Consider the following 21061-nt stretch of genomic DNA (forward strand, 5'->3'; position numbering starts at 1 on the left):
GATAAAAACCATATAAAATATTAAAATGGTAAATATAATATACTGAATACTAAAATTATTACATATGAGCTATCAAATATTGGTGGATTCCTTCCAGAAAAATAAGGAGTAGGTTATTTGTAAAGTATATCTCCATATCTATCTATCTATCTATCTATCTATCTATCTATCTATCTATCTATCTATCTATCTATCTATCTATCTATCTATCTATATCTACATTTTCTCCTTATTCTGCTCAAGGCAGAAATATATAATTTCAGGTGGATTCTACCTACCGGTAATGGTCTGTTAGAAGCCACCTCAGATATATTACATTTAGTTAACATGTTTGTCAATTATTAAGTGCTATTTCAGGCCAGGTGCCAAATAGGATCAAACATGAACTGTCTCCGTATCAAATATTGAAATTAAATATTGTCAGATGTCAAGTACATATCTCAGAAATGTGATTAATGTTTAGTAAATATTTCATAGTATCTGGAAATTATTCAGAATCCAGCATTATTGTAGAAAATTTCAAACAGAATTTTTCAGAGCAAATCTGTTCTTTATTTCTTCTGACTTAGCTATAAAATTGTATATTGCACTGAAGAAGAAATAGATGTTCTTTAGGGTAAGGCTATTTTCCTTTTTAAGGCAATAAATATAAAAGGGAGCTCCACTTAGAATCATATACTATTAGCAAAATGGCAATATTATTATTTTCCCAATCATCATTATCATCATCTGTTTGATGTGAGGTTCAAATACCTTCTCTGGGAACTTTTGAGTAGTGTAAATTTTTGTATTAGGTATTATTTTATTTTATTTTATTATATTATATATTATATAATAATATATTATATATAATATATTATTATATATTATGTATAATATAATTATATATATATTATTATTATATATTATATAATTATATATTATTATTATTTTTTATTTGCATTTATATCCCGCCCTTCTCCGAAGACTCAGGGCGGCTTACACTATGTCAAACTATAGTCTTCCTCCATTTGTATATTATATACAAAGTCAGCTTATTGCCCCCAACAATCTGGGTCCTCATTTTACCTACCTTATAAAGGATGGAAGGCTGAGTCAACCTTGGGCCTGGTGGGACTTGAACCTGCAGTAATTGCAAGCAGCTGCTGTTAATAACAGACTGTCTTAGCAGTCTGAGCCATAAAGGCTCAGCAGCATCTGTTTCCCCCATATATTGGCTTGACAGGCATTCTCAGAAAATAAAAACCTGAGGTTTTGTGGGCATACTTGCTTGGAAAAAAATAAACAACATAAAGTGAAATATGGGATAGGAAACATTTTAGGGTAGGATCTAGAAGAGATAAGAAGAAAGCAAAGAAGGAGATAAAGAGAAACCTGACCAGGCAATCATTTCTGGAAAATATCCTCCCTCTCTTTATGATAACTATATTACCAGTATAAGAGAATATTGGTAGCTCAGAGTTGATGCTCTCTGAACATAGTTGTTTTCTTGCAAACATTTCATTACTCAGATAACTGACATCATTATTTCTATAAGCGAGTGGAATTATCTAGCACTGATTATGTTACCTAGTTGATAACCATTTTCTCAGAATATCCTCAGCATTCAAACATGCTCATTTGAACAAAATGATTGTATTCCAGTGGCCAAACAAATCTCCTAAACAATGGGTTTGCCCTACTTTTCTTCATTGTTTTGAATTCCCAGTACAATTTCTGATGAATGAATACCATCCATAACTCTTTCTTCTTCTCAAAAAATTCATGGCTGAACGTTGTGTTGTTGCTTACTGTATAACAAACAAAACGGCTATATCTTTTATTCTTTAGTTCCCATTCTTTTTTATTTCATGTCCAATATCCACCCGTCAACAGCACCCGCGGGGTTTAGACTTAGTTCATTTGTGGCTACATAGGGATTCTAAGCTGATGCCTCTTTTCACTTTGCCCCCAGGTTCTGCTATTCCTTCCCCTACAAGTTGGTATTGACATCAAGGCTATGAATTGGTCAGATCCAGAAAGATTACTACTATACTGTAGCCAGGACAGTGGGTCAACTTATTCTTTCTTCTACACAGGGCTCTCCAAACTTGTCAAGTTTAAGGCTTGTGGACTTCAACTCCCGTGCTGACTGGGGAATTCTGGAAGTTGAAGTCCACATGTCTTAAACTTGCCAAGTTTGGAGACCTCTATTTTACACTAAAGCTAGAAATTTCTCCAGCTTCTAGATTATGGGAAAACATATTGAAACCTAGTATGGACACATTTCCCCCGTTGGGTATGTTCCTTCTGAACCATTCAATCAGGACACAAGTGGAAGCACTGGGAACCATTGCCTCAATATCAATTTAATTAATTTAATTCAAAGATAAGTCAGATCATATCTAATCTTAGTTCTAGTGTGTTCTGCTCCTGCCTACCTTTTAGAGTGTAGTTCCCCTGGCATGCAACTATTGGCTCTCAAAGCTGCTCCTGTTCTGACCTAGGCTTCCTTAGAAAGTACACAGCACAATCTTAGTCCCGGCAAACCTTTTTTGTTCATACGGCTGTGAATTATTGTCATTCCCAGTCCAAAAGGCTTCTCAAACAATCTTTCAGGGGAGTGTTTACAAACACCCATCTTATCTCCCTTGGAATGCTGCCAGAGAACTAATTGACACAACGCAGGGCAAGGCCAAACTTAGCACAGAGTCACTTTTCCGAAACTTTTACTGACCAGATGAACTAATTGCTTCCTGCAAAAGCTCATGTCGCGTTCGTTCGCTCCTCTTTTATATCTTATGGGAGGAGCCAATCGTCTCCAAGCCTTACTCCCAAGTCGACCCTGTTTTCTTAATTGTTCCTGTCTTCTGGCAGCTCTGCACATGCACACACGGGGAACAGGCTCCCGCTGTTCTTTTGCCTCGCTGATGTCAGACTCTGGAGGCAGCGAAGATCTACCAGATGGCCTTGGCTCCATCTCTGCCTCTGACTTAGAGCCCTCCTCCGAGCCTTCCCCAGACTCCAGGACTGGCCCACGTTCCTCCCCAACCTACTCACTGTCTGAATCTGCTGCCAGCTCTGCTGACCTCTGGCGGGCCACAACAATTTCTCATTTTTGACTAGTCATTGGTCTTAGAATCTCGGGATAGGAGAATCCCTCTTTTCCCAGGGTGGATTCTGGAATTATTGTTGTCCCTGAGCTGCCTCTTGTAATATACCACATTTGTACCCTTCTGAGTTGTGCATTTGGGACATCTGTTCCCATCTTCTCTTCCCTCCCATCCTCACAACTGTGGGACATGCACCTTGACTTCTTCTAAGCAATGTTTTGGCAACTGCTGTCAACATAATTCACTTTGATTTTCATTTACTCGAGCTTGAGTGCTAAGCTCACTTAATTGAAACTAAATTGCACTAGAGGAGGGTTTAAGGTGGCTTTTTCCCCAGATGCTGGTTGGCTAAGACTTTCCTTGTTCAAAATGTGTTAAACATAGTTTCCCCTTTACAGTTATTTTTCTTCAGTCTTTTTTCCCCTTTCTCCCTAATAACATGCATGTGTATGAAAAAGGGGGAATGATTGATGTGTTCATAGAAAGTAATAATTAACAGATTATTATGTTTCAGAATGATTGACAGCGAAAAGCTAATTTTTATTTATTTAGTCTCATGATTTCTTTTTAACAGTAACAAATGAGAGTTTGGAATTTTGGAGAAATAATCTTTATTATGTTTCTTTTTGTATTAAAAAAAATAACAATTGAGCTAAATGAGTGGGAGATAGACGTTTTAGCCTGCCAAGGCAGCAACTGTTGAATATTTGACTTCTATTTAACAGACTACTTTGGAAGTTGGTGTCCACCTAGATGTATCCTGGTACCATTTGTTAGGAACACTAAATGGCTAAAATCCAAATTTAGTCCTACTCAGAGTAGACCTACAAAAAGTAATGATAGATAAATGAGTTTTGAATAATTTAAACTTCAACAAATAACTTTTGGTGGGCTTTGAAACACTTTTATATTTAGTCCTTAAGCCAAGTTCACACAATCCAGTCAGCCCAGCTGATTGGATTTGCACAACCTATTAAACTTTATTTATTTTGGCTTAATATGTTGTGTGACCTTCATTTATATGATTAAGTTAAGATTCAGGAGACTCTACTGAAGATGTATTGTTTCAGTATTAAGTTAAGTGTGGTGTAAGAACAATGCAAAACAATGATAGTTCATGTTGAAAGATATATCAAATAATGTTGTGAATTTATGTGCATGTGTGAATAGTGTATACACATTGCTTTAAAGATATTGGTGAAAGATCATTCATACAGTTGCATTCATACAACCCATGGAAAGTGTTTAGTATTAGTCTTGGTTAATTTTTCAGCCCATTTGTTTAGTTTATGCTTTTAGTTTATGCATGGTTAATTTTTCAGCCCATTTATGGTTTATGTTTTTTATATGATATATAGAAAGTGAGATGGTTTAGTTAAGTTCAGTCTGTTGTGTAAATCCAATCAGTGACCTATGTATAATCTGAAATATTCTTAAAATGAAGTTTTTTCCCCCATTTTCCTGCAAAAAATAAATATGTAAAAATTGGTGGGTTTTTTTCCTGTTGCAATCTGACCATCACATGGTTTCCCCTGCACCCTTCTCCAATTTTCAAGCTAATTTGGGCCACTCACTTTTATTCTCTGCAACACAGATGTCTCTTTCTGTCCCCTAAATCAGTGGTCTCCAACCTTGGCCCCTTTAAGACTTGTGGACTTCAACTCCCAGCTTTGCTGGCTGAGGAACTCTGGGAGTTGAAGTCCACAAGTCCACAAGTCTTAAAGGGACCAAGGTTGGAGACCCCTGCCCTAAATCTCTGTCCTGCTCTTTTTCTTTTTTAAGACCAGTGGAAGTCAATAATGGGTAATCTATCCAGTGGTACGATTGTTCAGCAAATTAAACAAAAGAGATGTGCTAAATTAACTGCCACTCAACTGCACTGGCTGACCCCGAATTCTAACATTCCAGCGATAGAGGAACAACATATCTTTCATTAATGTTGAACGTGCAATGCCAGTCCTGTGTAGAATTCAAAGCTGAAGACTGTTCCATTTAAAAAGCTGAACTTCAAAAAAGCTGGTGGAAAACCCAGGGAGACTTAATTTTATTCCTAGATATCAAAAATTATTTTATTTAGCTCTGATCAAGCCTCTCAAGGATCAGTTTAGTTTTAGGAGGAGGAGGAGGGAGGTTAAGAACAATTTTTTGAAAAAAAAGAAAAGGAGGGGGGGGAGACATAGAATTTAAACCATCTTGTTATATATCCTATGGACTTGGAACTGTCAAAATGGCAAAGCTTGTGTTTGAATGAAAAAATGGTTTCTATTTCTGTTGAGATTGTCGGCTTCGAAGTATACCAACTATAATTATCCATAACCATGCAGGCCTGCTTTTAATGCTGTTTTATAATTACAGGTCTTAATGCTAGATTATACAAAATCATTTATAAATAGGCAAATGAGAAGGACTTGGAGACTTTGCAAACCTGTAGATTGCAGGAAGGTTATGGCAGATGACGGGATTTTAGCTGCATCTACATATAGATGTGGTGTTAGCCGCGTAATGATTGATGAATCCCTTAATTAATTCCTCAACAAGTTCCAATTTATAACCTCCTATCTTTTCTCTTGGCACATTGGGTGTTTGTCACTTTAAAGGACAGGGATAAACCCTGCGTCTCCCTCCCCCCCTCCCCCAAAAAAAACCCTTTTGTGGTATTCTTGACATATTTCTGGAGTGTATTTCTTGCTGAAGGAAGCAAGATTAGAGTATACGTAATTTTTTGGTCTGAGCCATTGGGAAGGGGGGGGGATTAATGATCGCTGCACGCGAGTCGACAATTTCTTTTTGTTTTGAATATGAGGTGCTTTGCCGCTGTCATGTTAAGAACAGAAGATGCCAATCAAGTCATCCTAGGCTGAAAGAGCCAAAAGCTACCAATATCGCTTAACAAAGAGGTGTGGGATTCCTTGGTGCTTTCTGAGCTTGGTTGTTTTCTTGCAGACGTTTCATTACCCAACTAAGTAACACAATCAGTGCTAGGGTCTAGTACTGATGACGTTGCCTAGTTGGGTAATGAAACATCTGCAAGAAAACAGCCATGCTCAGACAGCACCAAGGGAACCCCCTCACAGTTCAGCCCTGAACTACAGATATTCTCTTCTATTAGTAACAGAGCGGTGTATCCTTACAAGCCATTCTCCTTGCAAACTTCATTGCCATGGTGGCTCAAGGCTGTAAGAAGCCTGTTATTAAAACCAGCTGCCTGCAATTACTGCAGGTTCAAGCCCCACCAGGTCCAAGGTTGACTCAGCCTTCCATCCTTTATAAGGTAGGTAAAATGAGGATCCAGATTGTTGGGGGGGCAATAAGTTGACTTTGTAAATATACAAATAGAATGAGACTATTGCCTTACACACTGTAAGCCGCCCTGAGTCTTCGGAGAAGGGCGGGATATAAATGTAAACAAAAAAAAAATTAATGGGGACTTTATAGAAGCAGAGTTACACCATTTATTTTAGTTCACTTTTACTGGGGTGGGGTGGGGTATTTTTTTGAGCCTTTAAGTCTCAAGCTTGCACAGCTTCTACCTGCCAAATTAAAAGCAACTCGGTTCTTTGCAGGCAACTAATTGGGGGACAATATTTCTGTTTCTGCCAAATATGTTGAAGAATTAGAAGATAAAACTTAAGTTAGAATAGAATAAGCTGGAAGAGACCTTGGAGGTCTTCTAGTCCAGCCTCCTGCTCAAGTAGGAGGACCTGTACTATTTTAGATAAGTGACTGTCTAGACCAGGGGTCTCCAACCTTGGCGATTTTAAGCCTGGAGGACTTCAACTCCCAGAATTCCCCAGCCAGCAAAGCAAAACTGGCTGGGAAATTCTGGGAGTTGAAGTCCTCCAGGCTTAAAGTTGCCAAGGTTGGAGACGGGTGTCAAATTCACAGCCCTCAGGCCGGATGCATCACATGCTGGCCACGCCCATGCCCGGTTTAGTGAAGAGGACAAACTCAAGATACGTCACCATGGTGACAACATGAGTTTGACACCCCTTATCTATGTTTTCTTAAGAACATCCAGTGATGGAGCGCCTGTGATTTTTTGAAAGCAAGCTGTTCCTCTTTATGGATAGAAGTTTTGTATGCAGCTTGGTAGGTGGGACCCATGATGTTACTAATGTAACTAATGGTTATAGGTAGTCCTCAACTTACAGCCCTTCATTTAGTGACCATTTGAAGTTACATCAGCACTGAAAAAAATAACTTAGGATCATTTTTCACACTTACAACCTTTGCAGCATCTACATGGTCACGTGATCAAAATTCAGACTCTGGGCAACTTACATGTATTTATAACCGTTGCAGTGTCCCGGGATCATGTGCTCACTTTTTTGTGACCTCCTGACAAGCAAAGTCAGTGGGGAAGGCAAATTCACTTCAACAACCAGGTAACTAACTTAACAGCTGCAGTGATTTTTTTTTTTTAATTTGAATTTATATCCCGCCCTTCTCCGAAGACTCAGGGCGGCTTACATTGTGTTAAGCAATAGTCTTCATCCATTTGTATATTATATACAAAGTCAAGTTTTATTGCCCCCAACAATCTGGGTCCTCATTTTACCTACCTTATAAAGGATGGAAGGCTGAGTCAACCTTGGGCCTGGTGGGACTTGAACTTGCAGTAATAGCAAGCAGCTGTGTTAATAACAGACTGCTTAGTCTGTAGAGCCACCAGAGGCCCAACAGTTGTTCACTTAACAACTGTGGCAAGAAAGGTTGCAAAATGGGGCAACAACTGTTTTGCTTAGCAACGGAAATTTTGGGCTCATTTGTGATAGTAAATTAAGGACTATCTGTATATTATTAGTGTAAATTATGGATGGGACATTTTTCCCCCCACACTGGTGGCTGCACTCCCTAAAGTGGGTGGTGGTAGCTCAGGCTGTAAGAAGCCTGTTATTAAAACACAGCAGCCTGCAATTACTGCAGGTTCAAGCCCGGCCCAAGGTTGACTCAGCCTTCCATCCTTTATAAGGTAGGTAAAATGAGGACCCAGATTGTTGGGGGGGCAATAAGTTGACTTTGTAAATATACAAATAGAATGAGACTATTGCCTTACACACTGTAAGCCGCCCTGAGTCTTCGGAGAAGGGCGGGATATAAATGTAAATTAAAAAAAAAAAATTCAGGCAGTCAAGTGAGTGAGGCCATATGAAAACCTAGATTTATACAAACTATTTGTTTTCCTGCATGCATTTTTCTGTTGTGATGGTTCAGCAAAGAACAGTAGGTAAACAGCTCCATTTGTCTATGTATATTATTCAGGTGAGAATGAATTGAATGGAAACAAAATAAGAAGGATACCTTTCCTTTTGTTTAGCTGATCTCCCTTTTAACTAACTCCTTGTATTCAGAATTCAAGTTGTAATCTGTATTTTATTATTGTCAATCATCCTGAATGCCACTTTTGATGGAAATGAGGGATGTAAATTTAATAAATAGTATCTTGTCGTATCTTCGCCCCAGGCTGCTGATCTCATCATCAATCCATCTTCTACTTTGAAATAAATTGCTGTGCTAAAAAAAAACGCTTCTAGTTTGCTATTATCATTCCTGTTTCATGGGAAAAAATGCTTTTGATGTTATTTTATTGTTTTGTTTCTAAACAATAAAATAGCATTTGCTTCTGAAGGGTTCTTTTAGTTACTGCTTGGCTTGAAGCAGTATAAGGATAATTGAAGATAAATTGTAATAAAACAAAGGTAGCAGTTTTTGGCAAAAGAAATATTAAACACAGATGGACAATTAATGCCCAACACTTAGAGCAATGTCCCTCTTTTAAATAGCTGAGCATCACTTTTTATAGGTCCCTTTTGTAAAAAAAACACATACTTATCTACTGTGTTGGCAACTGTCCAATGCACAGTGGGTGCTACGATTGTTGTTGTTGAGTCGCTAAGTCATGTCCAAATATTTGTGACCCAACGGATGACAGCACAACAGAACCCCTGTCCTCCACTATCTCCCGAATTTTGTCCAAATTGATGTTCATTGCGTTGATGAAACTATCTAACCATCTCATCCTCTGCTGTTCCTTTCTCTTTTTGCCTTCAATCTTTCCTGACATCAGGGTCTTCTCCAGGGGCAAAATCCAGCAGGTTCTGACAGGTTCTGGAGAACCGGTAGCGGAAATTTTGAGTAGTTTGGAGAACCGGCAAATACCACCTCTGGCTGGCCCCAGAGTGGTGTGGGAATGGAGATTTTGCAATATCCTTCACCCAGCAGTGGTGAAGGAATGGGGATTCTGCAGTATCCTTCCCCTAGAGTGGGGTGGAAATAAAGATTTTGCAGTATCCTTCCCCTACCACACCCACAGAACCGGTAGTAAAAAAAATTTTGAATTTCACCACTGGTCTTTTCCCTTGGGGTTATTTTAGTAACCTGAGGGTTTTTTTGGGGGGGGGGGGTGGAATAGAAACACCTGATTTTCTCTCATGAGATTTTTTTTTTAAAATGCTAGATTTTAGGGCTGTGTGATACTTGGAAATTGATTCTAAAGCAGTGATTTGGAGCATGTGGGTACAAATGTAGCACCTTTCTAGTACTCTTTAAAATAGCTGCATCTTTATGGAATAGTGGATGCTTTAAGCAGTTGAATGGATGTGCTTTGTTTCCCGACCCACCTGCTCTAAACGGTTTTTTCAGAGTCAAATCCTGAGTCCTCCTAGACTTTGATTTATTTCCCCCAATATTCAATGACTCCCTCCCTTATTTAAAGCAATTTATGCTTTTTCCAAGGGTCATATGTCACATTTATTATTTTTAGATGTTTATGTATATTACTCAATTTCATATTTACATTAGAGAATATGACCAAAATGGCTAAATTATAAAAAGAAGGGGAAGGCCTCACCCATTCAGACAGAACCGAGATACACAAACATCAAACTTAAAAACAAAACTTTGTTTGAAAAATTTATTTTCTACAGTTTCTTTAAGCTTCTTTCAGAAGCTGTCATTAAAAATCAGAGATTTCAGTCTCTCATGTTATTTTTCTATCCCATTTATCTTCAGTGTGGCACATAAGTGCTTTATTTAAGTACTTGTTGTAAGTTATAAAGTTATAAACCAGGAGTCTTCAGTATGGTGTCATCTAGATCGATTCGTCTTCATCTTCTATAATTCTAAATCAATCTGGCAAAATGATTTAAAGACCAAGAATTTGAAGGTCACTAGATTGGAGTGTCCTAAATATTCTTTCTATTTTTGTGTGGATCTGCCCATCATATGAGTTCATCATTAAAGCTCTTCTTTCAATTCTAGCTCCTTTTATGCTAAAACTTTGTCCTGCTTTTAATTTCAATTTATACACTGACACACACTGCTGCTATGTAAATTACACTTTGCTCAAGGTAGAGGAGCTAACAGCAGACAAGGAAGGCAAACCAAAACAGTCTTTGAAGGAAGATTGCCCAAATGGTTTGGCTTTTAACTGGAGAGTGCAGAAGAATAGTCAAAATTCAGTCCAAAATTCCAAAAGTCAGGTGAGGCTTGTCAGACAATCCAGAGGCCAGAATTTCACAAGCACAAACATCAAGCAAGAGCTGATGATCAGAAAGTTGCTTCCAACAAGGGATCATGGGCCAAATTGCACTAATCAAGACATTTACTCCCTCGCTTGGCAAGGAGCCCCATAGAACATCTCTATTCTGGCTTCCTCTTTACTCAGTAAGCATGGGGGATGGAGGTCCAACTTCCTCCTCATCTGAATGCTCCAACTGCTCATGCAGGACCTATGTTTGATCAGCCTCAGGTGATTCTGGGCTTTGTATCTCCTGAGGCTGACATTCCACAGGTTTTGCTGAAGCAGCTTCTTCACATTCAGAATCAGCCCCTGAATCCTGGGCCATGAGAGGCTTGATCCTAGTTAGGAAACACATGGTATCCCATGTCTATAGAGATTCTCAGTCATCCAGGTCATGGCTGCCCTACAGGTGCTTTTTCAAAAGACAAGTGGACTTTGTTTTTCCTTGAAGTCGTTTCACTTCTCATCCAGAAGCTTCTTTGGTTCTTCAGTTCAGAATGGAAGAAGATTCTTGGGTGAGAAACAAAAGGAAAAACAAAGTCTAGTTGCCTTTTGAAAAAGCATCTTTGGGACATGGTACTCCAGTTGTCATTGAATTACCACTCCCAACATCCCTTACTATTGAGTATGCATAGCGAGACTAGGAGACATAGCTCAAAGGTTCCTTCCTTCCTTCTGAGCTAAAAATAGAACCTTCTCTAGTAGCAATAGTGCTGTCAATATTATCTTTCCGATTTCTTGGCTCCATCTGTTCTATCTCCTTGTATCCTTAATGACAAATTAATATGCATCTGCTCTTAGCTGCTGTCTGTCTTTCTGACTCTTTTCTTTCTGTTCTGTTAGTTAATTTTATAAGTTATTAGTTTGACTGCTTTCATTATCTCTGGTACTTTGGATTGTTTAATTCGTGGCTTAATCCTCAAGTGATGGATTGAAAAGATGTTAAAAACGATGGAGTCTCTGCTTATATAGTTCCTTAATTGTTTATGAATCTCAGGACCTGTGTAGGGAATGTTTTTTTATCTCTTCATCCTGCTCTGTGAAATTTGAGAGGTGATACTTCTATTGAATGAACAAGTGGTTGTTCATTTACAATAAGGGCAGGGTCCTTGGTTGTTTTGCTATTTTATAAACTTTTATTAAACATTTACAAAGAACATAAAAGAAACACAAATTAATAAAATGGGGAGGATGGAAGGAAGGAAGGAAGGAAAAAGCAAAAATGAAGAAGGAAAAAATAAGGAAGAGTAGAAAGAAGAAACTTCCAATTTCCCTTATATGAAAACATAAGTATAATTATACAATTATCTTTTCCTCTTGGTCATTTTGATATGAGTTATGCCAAGGGGGTTGTTCATTTCTTAATTTTATTTTTATTTATTCATTTTTGTATCCCACTTTTATTATTTTTACAAAAAACTCAAGGCAGCGAATATATTCAATACACCTTCCTCCTCCTGTTTTCCCCAACAACAACAACCCTCTGAGGTGGGTAGGGCTGAGAGGGAGTGATTGCCCAAAGTCATCCAGTTGGCTTTCATAGCTAAGATGAGACTTGAACTCACGGCCTCCCACTTTCTAACCTGGTGCTTGAAGCCAGTTTGCTTAACTAATTGTTGGCCAAAACTGCTGAATTTCTGAAGCTGAACTAAAAAGGCAGTGTTGGTCCTTCTTTATTGATAATTCAATAAAGTTATCAATACTTGTGTTGGTATTAGCCTTGAGCAATAGGGATAGTCCTTCTGCTGAGTCAAACAAATAAGTTTCCACTGAACCGACGAAATCTCAAGAAGGTGTAATTTGGGCCAGTGCTTCTACTAACTTCGAGGAGACAAAAGAAAAAGTTTGAGCTTTGTTGCCTTTCTGTCAAACCAACCCCGAAAATCTGTTCCATTCCCTCATTTTGCAAACTCCTTCAGGGTTCTAAAATAGAGAGGTTATTTCTCTCCCTCCCCACCACTAATGCACAAAATAGAATTGCATTTCATTATGTGGTGTTCTTAGGTAGTTTTTCTTCCCACCTCTTTGAATGTGTTTTAAGAGGCCAGAATACAAGAGAGTGCTATATTAGTGCATTATTCCGACAACAAACAGGCACTGTTCTGTTGCTACCTGCTTGGCCATTGTTCTCCGTTGTGTGTGCTTTGCGGTGGTATTTGGATGGCTTCCTGCCCTCGGCTAGCACAAAAAAGGCATTTCTGTTACAATGGCCCCTAACCACACAATGACGGCATTAAGGATTTATGTGGAGGTTTCATTATTTTCCCCTCTTTTGTTCCTTGTAGGATGTCTTCCAAGCAACCAGCTTCTCCGTATGGGGAAGCAGATGGAGAGGTAGCCATGGTGACAGGCAGACAGAAAGTGGAAGAGGAAGAGAGTGGCGGCCTCCCAGCCTTTCACCTTCCTTTGCATGTGAGTTTTCCCAACAAGCCCTATTTTGAGGAATTTCAGCCAGTTTCTCTGCCGACGCGAGAGCCTTGCGGCCTTAGGACTCCTACCTCTCAGCAAAACACAATGGTAGGTCTCCTCCAGACTCTATTGTGCTTTTGCGTTGCCTTCGCATTCCCCCTTGGCAACTAAAGATCTCTCCTTTTGTGCATCCAGTCACTTTGCCCCTGGCATGGTTGGAACGTCTCGCAATAACGAGAAAACTCTGACCCCTTTCCATCAGGGATGAAAAGGCCATCTTGCTGGGTTGTCCAGTTCTCTCCAGTTGCATCCTGTTTTAGACAGCAATCACAACATGAAATGTTCAAATCGTTAATATTTGTTTTATTTATTTATTAAATTTTTTACGCCAACCACCTCCCCTACAAGGTGACTCTGGGCGGCTCTTATTATTATTCCCTTGGTAGAAATAAAAATTGCATGTATCTTGTCTACTTCTCAAGTAATGAAGTGGCCACCTAGAATTCTTGCCCACAGTCTGGTCCAAATAAATGTAGAAATTAGGGCACGCTTGATATGTTAGTAATTCACATATTAGATTCCCCCCACCCCCTGCAGCTATGCAAAGGAGTCTCAGATGCCTTCTTCTTTTATACGATGCTTTCATCTCTATTTATTTCAGTAGATACCAGGTTTCGTATCCCCATCTAACTAACAAACAAGCTTTTGGTAAACCTGAAGTTTGCAAATGTATACAAGACTTTCAGACCCCCCCCTTTTTTTTTGGCTGGTTCTGCCTCAGAATGAAAGGGAAAAGAAACCCCTCAAAACAAATCAGCTAGAATAAGGGTGTCAAACTCAAGGCCCGGGGGCCGGATCCTGCCCATAGGGTGCTTAGATCTGGCCCGCACGGCCATCCTGGAAGTAGTGAAGGACCAGACCGCAGTGCCTCTACCAGCGAAAATGGAGCTTAGAAGGCCCACCTGAGCTCCATCTTCGCTGGCAGGACGTTACAGGAGGCTATTGCAGCCGGAGATGGAGCTCGGGAGCCCGTTTTCACTAGCAGAGCGCTCGAGCCACCACAGGCGCCGCCGACATGAGTGACATTGAGCTGGCCACACCCACCCTGGCCATGCCCCCCCCCACCTCCCCAGGGTCAAACACAACCCTGATGCAGCCCTCAATGTAATCAAGTTTGACACCCCTGAGCTAGAAGTTAAAGAGAATATAGAATATTGGCTTACCGTTAGCAAAGGGGGGAAATTGTGCTTAGTTTGTATATTCATACAGACCTACTTCATACTATTTACTATGCACAAATCACATTTCTCTGGTTTTTATGCAGAATCGATCCCATTTTAAAATTTTGTGCATTAGGGAAAAGTAGATAGCGAAATGTCGATACATTTCTGAAAACCATGCACAACAATGCATTATAATTTAGGAGAAATGTTTTCAAAAAAATTCCAATTTCTGGCAGACTAACTACAGAAATGTTTGTATATATCAAAGAAATGCAAGGGTTGTTGTTTTTTTAAAAAAAGGAGACGCTATAAATTGTTGCAGAAATAGGTTAAATTATATTTAAAAAAGGAGAATAGGAAACTCTGGGAAACCAACTGACAGATTCATCAACTGCTACTGATTGCAGAAATCCAGGGATTTGCAGATAGAATCATAGTTTGTTGGGGAGAATTGTGTAACACGTAACCTTAAATGCCAACACGTCATTGTAGATTCTCCTTTTCAGTATCCAAGGCCATCCCTTCCCAGTTTGATCTTTTATCAGGCGTGAGTTTATGGTGCTCTTGCTTCAAAAGTTGGCCGTATGAAACAGAGGCAGGAATACCTGGCAACCTTTAAAAAAAAAAATCTGACCAATATTCTTGGTGGTTAAACTTTACTTAGAAATGTCATTCTGGTTTGCAACTGATTCCAAACTGTAGTCTAGCCAATTTGCTTTCCCCCCCAAAAGCATTTAAAAACAGGAAATAGGAGACGCTGATCATGATCTTGAACCAATCACCTAATAATCCTAAAGATCCAATCACTAGTAAAGTCATAACTGAAAGGATTGATCAAAATGTTTGGTGCCCTGGACTGGTGTCCATTGTATTCAAGTGGAGAGTTTTGGAGATACTGTTTGAATTAATTGTGGTGGTGGTAGAGCATGAAAAATTCAGATAGTAAATCCATGAAATTCATTTTCACAAGTTTATTATTTTGAGAGCCGGTTTGGTCTAGTGGTTACAGCACCAGGCTAGAAAGCAGGAGACCACGAGTTCAAGTCCCACCTTAGGCATGAAAGCCGCCTGGGTGAGTTTGGGCCAGTTACTCTCTCTCAGCCCAACCTACCCCACAAGATGGTTGTTGTTGGGAAAATAGGTGGAAGAAGTATGGTGTGTGTTTATTGTCTTGAGTTACTTCTAAAAGTAATAAAGGTGGTAGGTAGGTAGATAGATAGATAGATAGATAGATAGATAGATAGATAGATAGACTCCTCAACTTACAACCACAACTGAGCCCAAAATTTCTGTTGCTAAGCGAAACATTTGTTAAATGAAATTTGCCCTATTGTATGACCTTTCTTGCCACAGTTGTTAGGTGAATCACTGCAGTTGGTAAGTTAATAACACCATTGTTAAGTGAATCTGACTTTTCCATTGGTTTTGCTTGTCAGAAGACCTCAAAAGGTGATCACATGACCCCGGGACACTTCAACCGTCATAAATATGAGTCAGTTACCAACCATCTGAATTTTGATCACATGACCATGGGGATGCTGCAACGGTTGCAGGTGTGAAAACTGATCATAAATCACTTTTTTCAGTGCCATTGTAACTTTGAATGGTCACAAAATGAACTGTAGTAAGTTGAAAACTACCCGTCCCTCTCCAATATGTGGAGTACAACATGTCAGTTCCTTATTTGTCTTTTATTTCTTCCTTACATTAAAACATAAATATCCCCTTTCTTTCTCTCTTGCCTTCTTCCTCTCGGCCAACCTCTTTTTATAACTCTTTGTTTCCGTCCTCTGTTTTCTATATGCAAGGAATTAGACCACGCTGTGTGTCATTTTTGCAACTAGTGTGGTCTGCTAATAATCTTTCTCTGTGAAGTATCTTTTGAAAAGTATCCCCTGCCTGCTGGCCAAGGATATGTTTGGGAGGGCATATATGCATAGGCAGGAATTTCACCTCGAAAAGAGGAAACCCAAGCAGGCAAAGAATATCATAACATAACATAACATAACATCAGAGTTGGAAGGGACCTTGGAGGCCTTCTAGTCCAACCCCCTGCCCAGGCAGGAAACCCTACACCATCTCAGTCAGATGGTTATCCAACATTTTCTTAAAAATTTCCAGTGTTGGAGCATTCACAACTTCTGCAGGCAAGTCGTTCCACTGATTAATTGTTCTAACTGTCAGGAAATTTCTCCTTAGTTCTAAGTTGCTTCTTTCCTTGATCAGTTTCCACCCATTGCTTCTTGTTCTACCCTCAGGTGCTTTGGAGAACAGCCCAACTCCCACTTCTCTGTGGCAGCCCCTGAGATATTGGAACACTGCTATCATGTCTCCCCTAGTCCTTCTTTTGTTAAACTAGACATACCCAGTTCCTGCAACCGTTCTTCATATGTTTTATCCTCCAGTCCCTAATCATCTTTGTTGCTCTTCTCTGCACTCTTTCTAGAGTCTCAACATCTTTTTACATCGTGGCGACCAAAACTGGATGCAATATTCCAAGTGTGGCCTTACCAAGGCATTATAAAGTGGTACTAGCACTTCACGTGATCTTGATTCTATCCTCTGTTTATGCAGCCCAGAACTGTGTTGGCTTTTTAACAGCTGCTGCACACTGCTGGCTCATATCTAGATGGTTATCCACTAGGACTCCAAGATCCCTCTCACAGGTACTACTATTGAGCAAGGTACCACATATACGGTACTGGTGCATTTTGTTTTTGGCCTAAATGTAGAACCTTACTTTTTCACTGTTGAATTTCATTTTGTTAGATAGCGCCCAATGTTCAAGTCTGTCAAGATCTTTCTGTAACTTGAGCCTATCTTCTGGAGTGTTGGCTATTCCTGCCAGCTTGGTGTCATCTGCAAATTTGATGAGTTCCCCATCTATCCCCTCGTCCAAGTCATTGATGAAGATGTTGAAGAGTACTGGGCCTAAAACAGAGCCTTGGGGTACTCCACTGCATACTTCCCTCCATGTGGATGTAGTTCCGTTGAGGACTACACGTTGAGTGCGGTTGGTCAGCCAGTTACGAATCCATCTGGTGGTGGTGCTGTCTAACCCACATTTTTCTACTTTATCTAGTAGTAGGTTATGGTCTACTTTATCAAATGCTTTACTGATCGTCAACCTCTTAACATCTACACCAGTGGTTCTCAACCTGTGGGTCGGGACCCCGTTGGGGGTCGAATGACGATTTGCCAGGGGCCGCCTAAGACCATCGGAAATATGGGAAGTATACTTGCGAGTTGAAGAATCGCGCTCCAATGGTTGACTCCACAAGCCAGCTGCAGGCTCTTCAAATCGCTAGCCGAATTCAGCTTCAGGCGCGATGAATTAAAAAAGAGAGAAATCTTTGCTCTGATGTCTCCCTCTCAAGCCAGCTGCAATCACTCTAATCTGGCTTCAGGCGCGATAAACTTAATAGGGGAGGAGTCTCTGCTTTAATGCCTCCGTCCTCCAGGCAATCGCAAGCAGTTCAGATCGCTAGCCAATACGGCTTCAGGCGCGATAAATTCAAAACAAAAATAATTTTACAGTTGGGGTCGCCACATCGTGGGGAATTGTATTAAAGGGGTCGCAGCACTATAAAGGTTGAGAACAACTGATCTACACTTATGAGTGGTCCGTTTGGTTTCCAGTGCAAGCATTTGTAGTCTCCTCCTCCTCCTCCTCTTCCTCCTCCTTTCCTCGTGATACTTTCAGAACAATAAAAGTTTGCGAGGAGAAACGCAAGAGGGGGGAAAACTACATTTTGAATCAGGATGGAGCCTTGCTTTAACGTTTCTAAAGGAAACGAAGGGAGAAACAAAGGGCATGTGTGGGAGAAGGCCAGATAACGCTTCCCTTCCATTCATTCATTGTCTTGAACAGGAATCTACCAAAAACCCAAACTCAATCAAGCAGAAAGGGCTGAAATTTAAAACAGTTCAGATAGAGGAGAAAGCAACACGGTCGGATTCATTGATCCATGGATAGAGCTTTGGAGTATTAAGTTCTCAAAACTTGGCTTCAATCTCTGTACATATTGTAGTGTTAAATCAGGCTGGCCCGTTTCTTCATTTTGACATTGTCCTCATCATTAAACACAAAGGCAGATAGGTCCAATGTGTTTTTTTTTTTCTCTTGTGGAAATACCTGTATGTATTGAAATCTTAGCGGGTGGTCAGGGGCAGGGCTAAGAAAAGTCAGACCAGGTTAGTTCTTGGGATGGGAAGCTTCCAGGAATCCCTGGGGCTGGAGGTAAAACTGGGAAATCCCAAAAACATAGCAAGAAGCAACAGCTTTTAAGTTGTGCCAGGAAAACTACATGGACATTTTTTTTTTTAAATGAATTCACCAAGACTTGAACCTGGCTCACGAGGAGACTGATGGTAAGTCCACCCCAGCATGCTGTACAGGTAGTCCTCAACTTACCACCACAACTGAGGTGGTTGTTAAGTGAGTCACGTCCAATTTTACAACCTTTCTGCCACAGTTGTTAAAAGTGAATCATGAAGACTTTAAGCAGATCCAACTTTCCGCATTGATTTTGCGGTGACTGGGAAGTTTATAAGTAACAATCACATGACCCCAGGATGGCCGCAACCATTGCAAATACAGGTCAGATGCCAAGCAACCAAATTTTGATCTCCTGACTAGGGAGATGCCACACTATTTGTTAAGTGCGGGGATTGGTTGTAAACTCCTTTCTTTCAGTGTATAACCAACGCTTTTCAGTCAGAACTAAAGAAGCTTCTTGGATGAGAAGCGAAACAACTTCAAGGAAAAACAAAGCCCAGTTGCCTTTTGAAGAAGCACCTATGGAACAACCATGACCTGGATGACTGAGAATCTCCGTAGACATTTTTTACTGCAGTTGTAACTTTGAACGGTCACTAAATGAATGGTTGTAAGTGGAGGACTACCGGTATATAATGACCCCCGTGAAATACGTCGTCTACTTCTTTCTTTTCCAGGTTTGAATTTGCCCTTTCCTCAGCAGTGGTCCACGATTTTCCAGGATTTAACATGCTGAGAACAGATACCCTGTTTCCCTGAATATAAGACACCCCCTGATAATAAGCTCAATTGGGCTTTTGAGCGCATGCCCTAGAATCCCCCCCCCCCCGAAAATAAGCCCTCTCTGAAATTATTTAGACGCATGCGCAGCCAGTCCCTGCCATTTCCTCTGGTTTCTTCCACGCACCCCAAAATAATAAGACCTCCCCGAAAATAAGGCCAAGCCCTTATTTTGGGGTTCAAAAAAATATAAGACAGGGTCTTATTTTTAGGGAAACACGGTGGGCAAAACAGAGTGATCTATTCCTATAATATTCTGCTGCTTGTAGTGGATTCAGATTGCATCCAAAACTTCACGAACTATTTCTAGTCAAAATACAGGTAGCCCTCAACGCACGACCCATTGGGTAATGGAACCCAATATTTCCGTTGCTAAGTGATACAGTTTTTAAGTGAATTTTGTCCTATTTTACAACCTTTCTTGCCGCAGTGACTAAGTGAACTACTGCCGTTATTAAGTTAGCAACATGGTTGTTCAGTGAATCTGGTTTCCCCATTGACTTTGCTTGTCAGAGGGCCACAAAAGGGGGAATCACGTGACCCCTGGGATGCTCCAGCTGTCATAAATAGATGCCAGGTGCCAAGCATCCAAATTCTGATCACGTGACCATGGGGCTGCTACATCAGTCGTAAGTGTGAACCATAGTCATAAGTCACTTTTTTCAATGCCGTTGAAACTTCAAATGGTCACTAAGCTGTTGAAAGTCAAGGACTACCTGGGTGTGTGTGTATATATATATATATATATATATATTATATATATGTATATGTATTTGATGGAACAGTGCAAAGTGTGAACACCGGCTTAATTATTGTACCAGCTTTAATAATGAGATTTTTTTCCGCCGTTGTTTGGGGAAAACTGTCTCCTTCCACTTTAGACAAAAGTGTAATTACTTTTGAACGATGTGGAATGTGATCTGCCTAAATAGCATAGCAGATAGATTTTCAAAAGATTCAGAAATGGCTGGCTACAATGCCATATGCGAAGCCCTGCAATAAGGCATAGTTAATAAGGAGCATAATTATGCACTTCTGCGTACAACACATCCATTTATACACACTCACAATTTCACCGTGTCAGCTTGATGTTGTTCCCTTTGTGAGAGGCAGGCCAGCTTCCCAGAACAATTGAACAGCTAAAATTCAGCAAATAACGGCACTGTAAAAGTTTGCAATTGTTCTACTTCAATGTCTTCTCCCCCATGCTAAATTGATATTTATCTTATGTTGGAATTACGTTGTTGCAAACATTATTGCTCTAAATGTCATCTGCAGAACAGCACTTGAAAGCTGTTTCCCATACGTATAATTTTAGTCTTGAAAACTGGAGTCTGATATTTCTGCATCGAGTGCGTACACTCACATTGTCTTACAAAATTACTCCAGGGTGTTGCCTGAATAAACAAGACAACTCTTGGGCAGGGAGGGAGGGAGAGAGAGAGGGGGAGAGAGAGGGAGAGAGGATGTAGAGATTGTGCAAAGCACACACCTTTTCTTTTTGTACTCTAATTTCACTTTAGCATCAGGCTACCTTCTTCTTCCTGCTCCTGTCCAGCTACTTTTTTACTTTCAGAATAGCCCGTTGAGATTGATAAGGCCAGGGTCCCTGCTATGCTGGCTCAGGAGTTCTGGGAGTTGAAGTTCATATTACAGTGGTGGGTTTCTACCGGTTCACCCCAGTTTGGGCGAACCTGTAATGGCGGCGGCGGGAGGATCTTCCCACCCACCCGGATTTCATCATGGATGCTCTGCA

At 40.2% G+C, this 21061-nt stretch overlaps 1 protein-coding gene across 3 annotated transcripts in view; it reads left to right on the forward strand.

Annotated features, from left to right (window-relative positions):
* The window catches only part of SOX5 (SRY-box transcription factor 5), a 623404-nt gene that overhangs the window by 62006 nt on the left and 540337 nt on the right, over positions 1–21061 (forward strand). For 2 of the 3 annotated variants that reach the window (XM_058191770.1, XM_058191771.1), the window contains exon 2: positions 12900–13131. In XM_058191770.1, coding sequence (XP_058047753.1) covers positions 12900–13131 — 232 coding nt within the window. The remainder of the gene's footprint in view (positions 1–12899; positions 13132–21061) is intronic. The other variant, XM_058191772.1, reaches the window with a different exon arrangement.

Source organism: Ahaetulla prasina, chromosome 7 (genome assembly GCF_028640845.1).
Source record: "Ahaetulla prasina isolate Xishuangbanna chromosome 7, ASM2864084v1, whole genome shotgun sequence".
Lineage (NCBI taxonomy): Eukaryota > Metazoa > Chordata > Lepidosauria > Squamata > Colubridae > Ahaetulla > Ahaetulla prasina.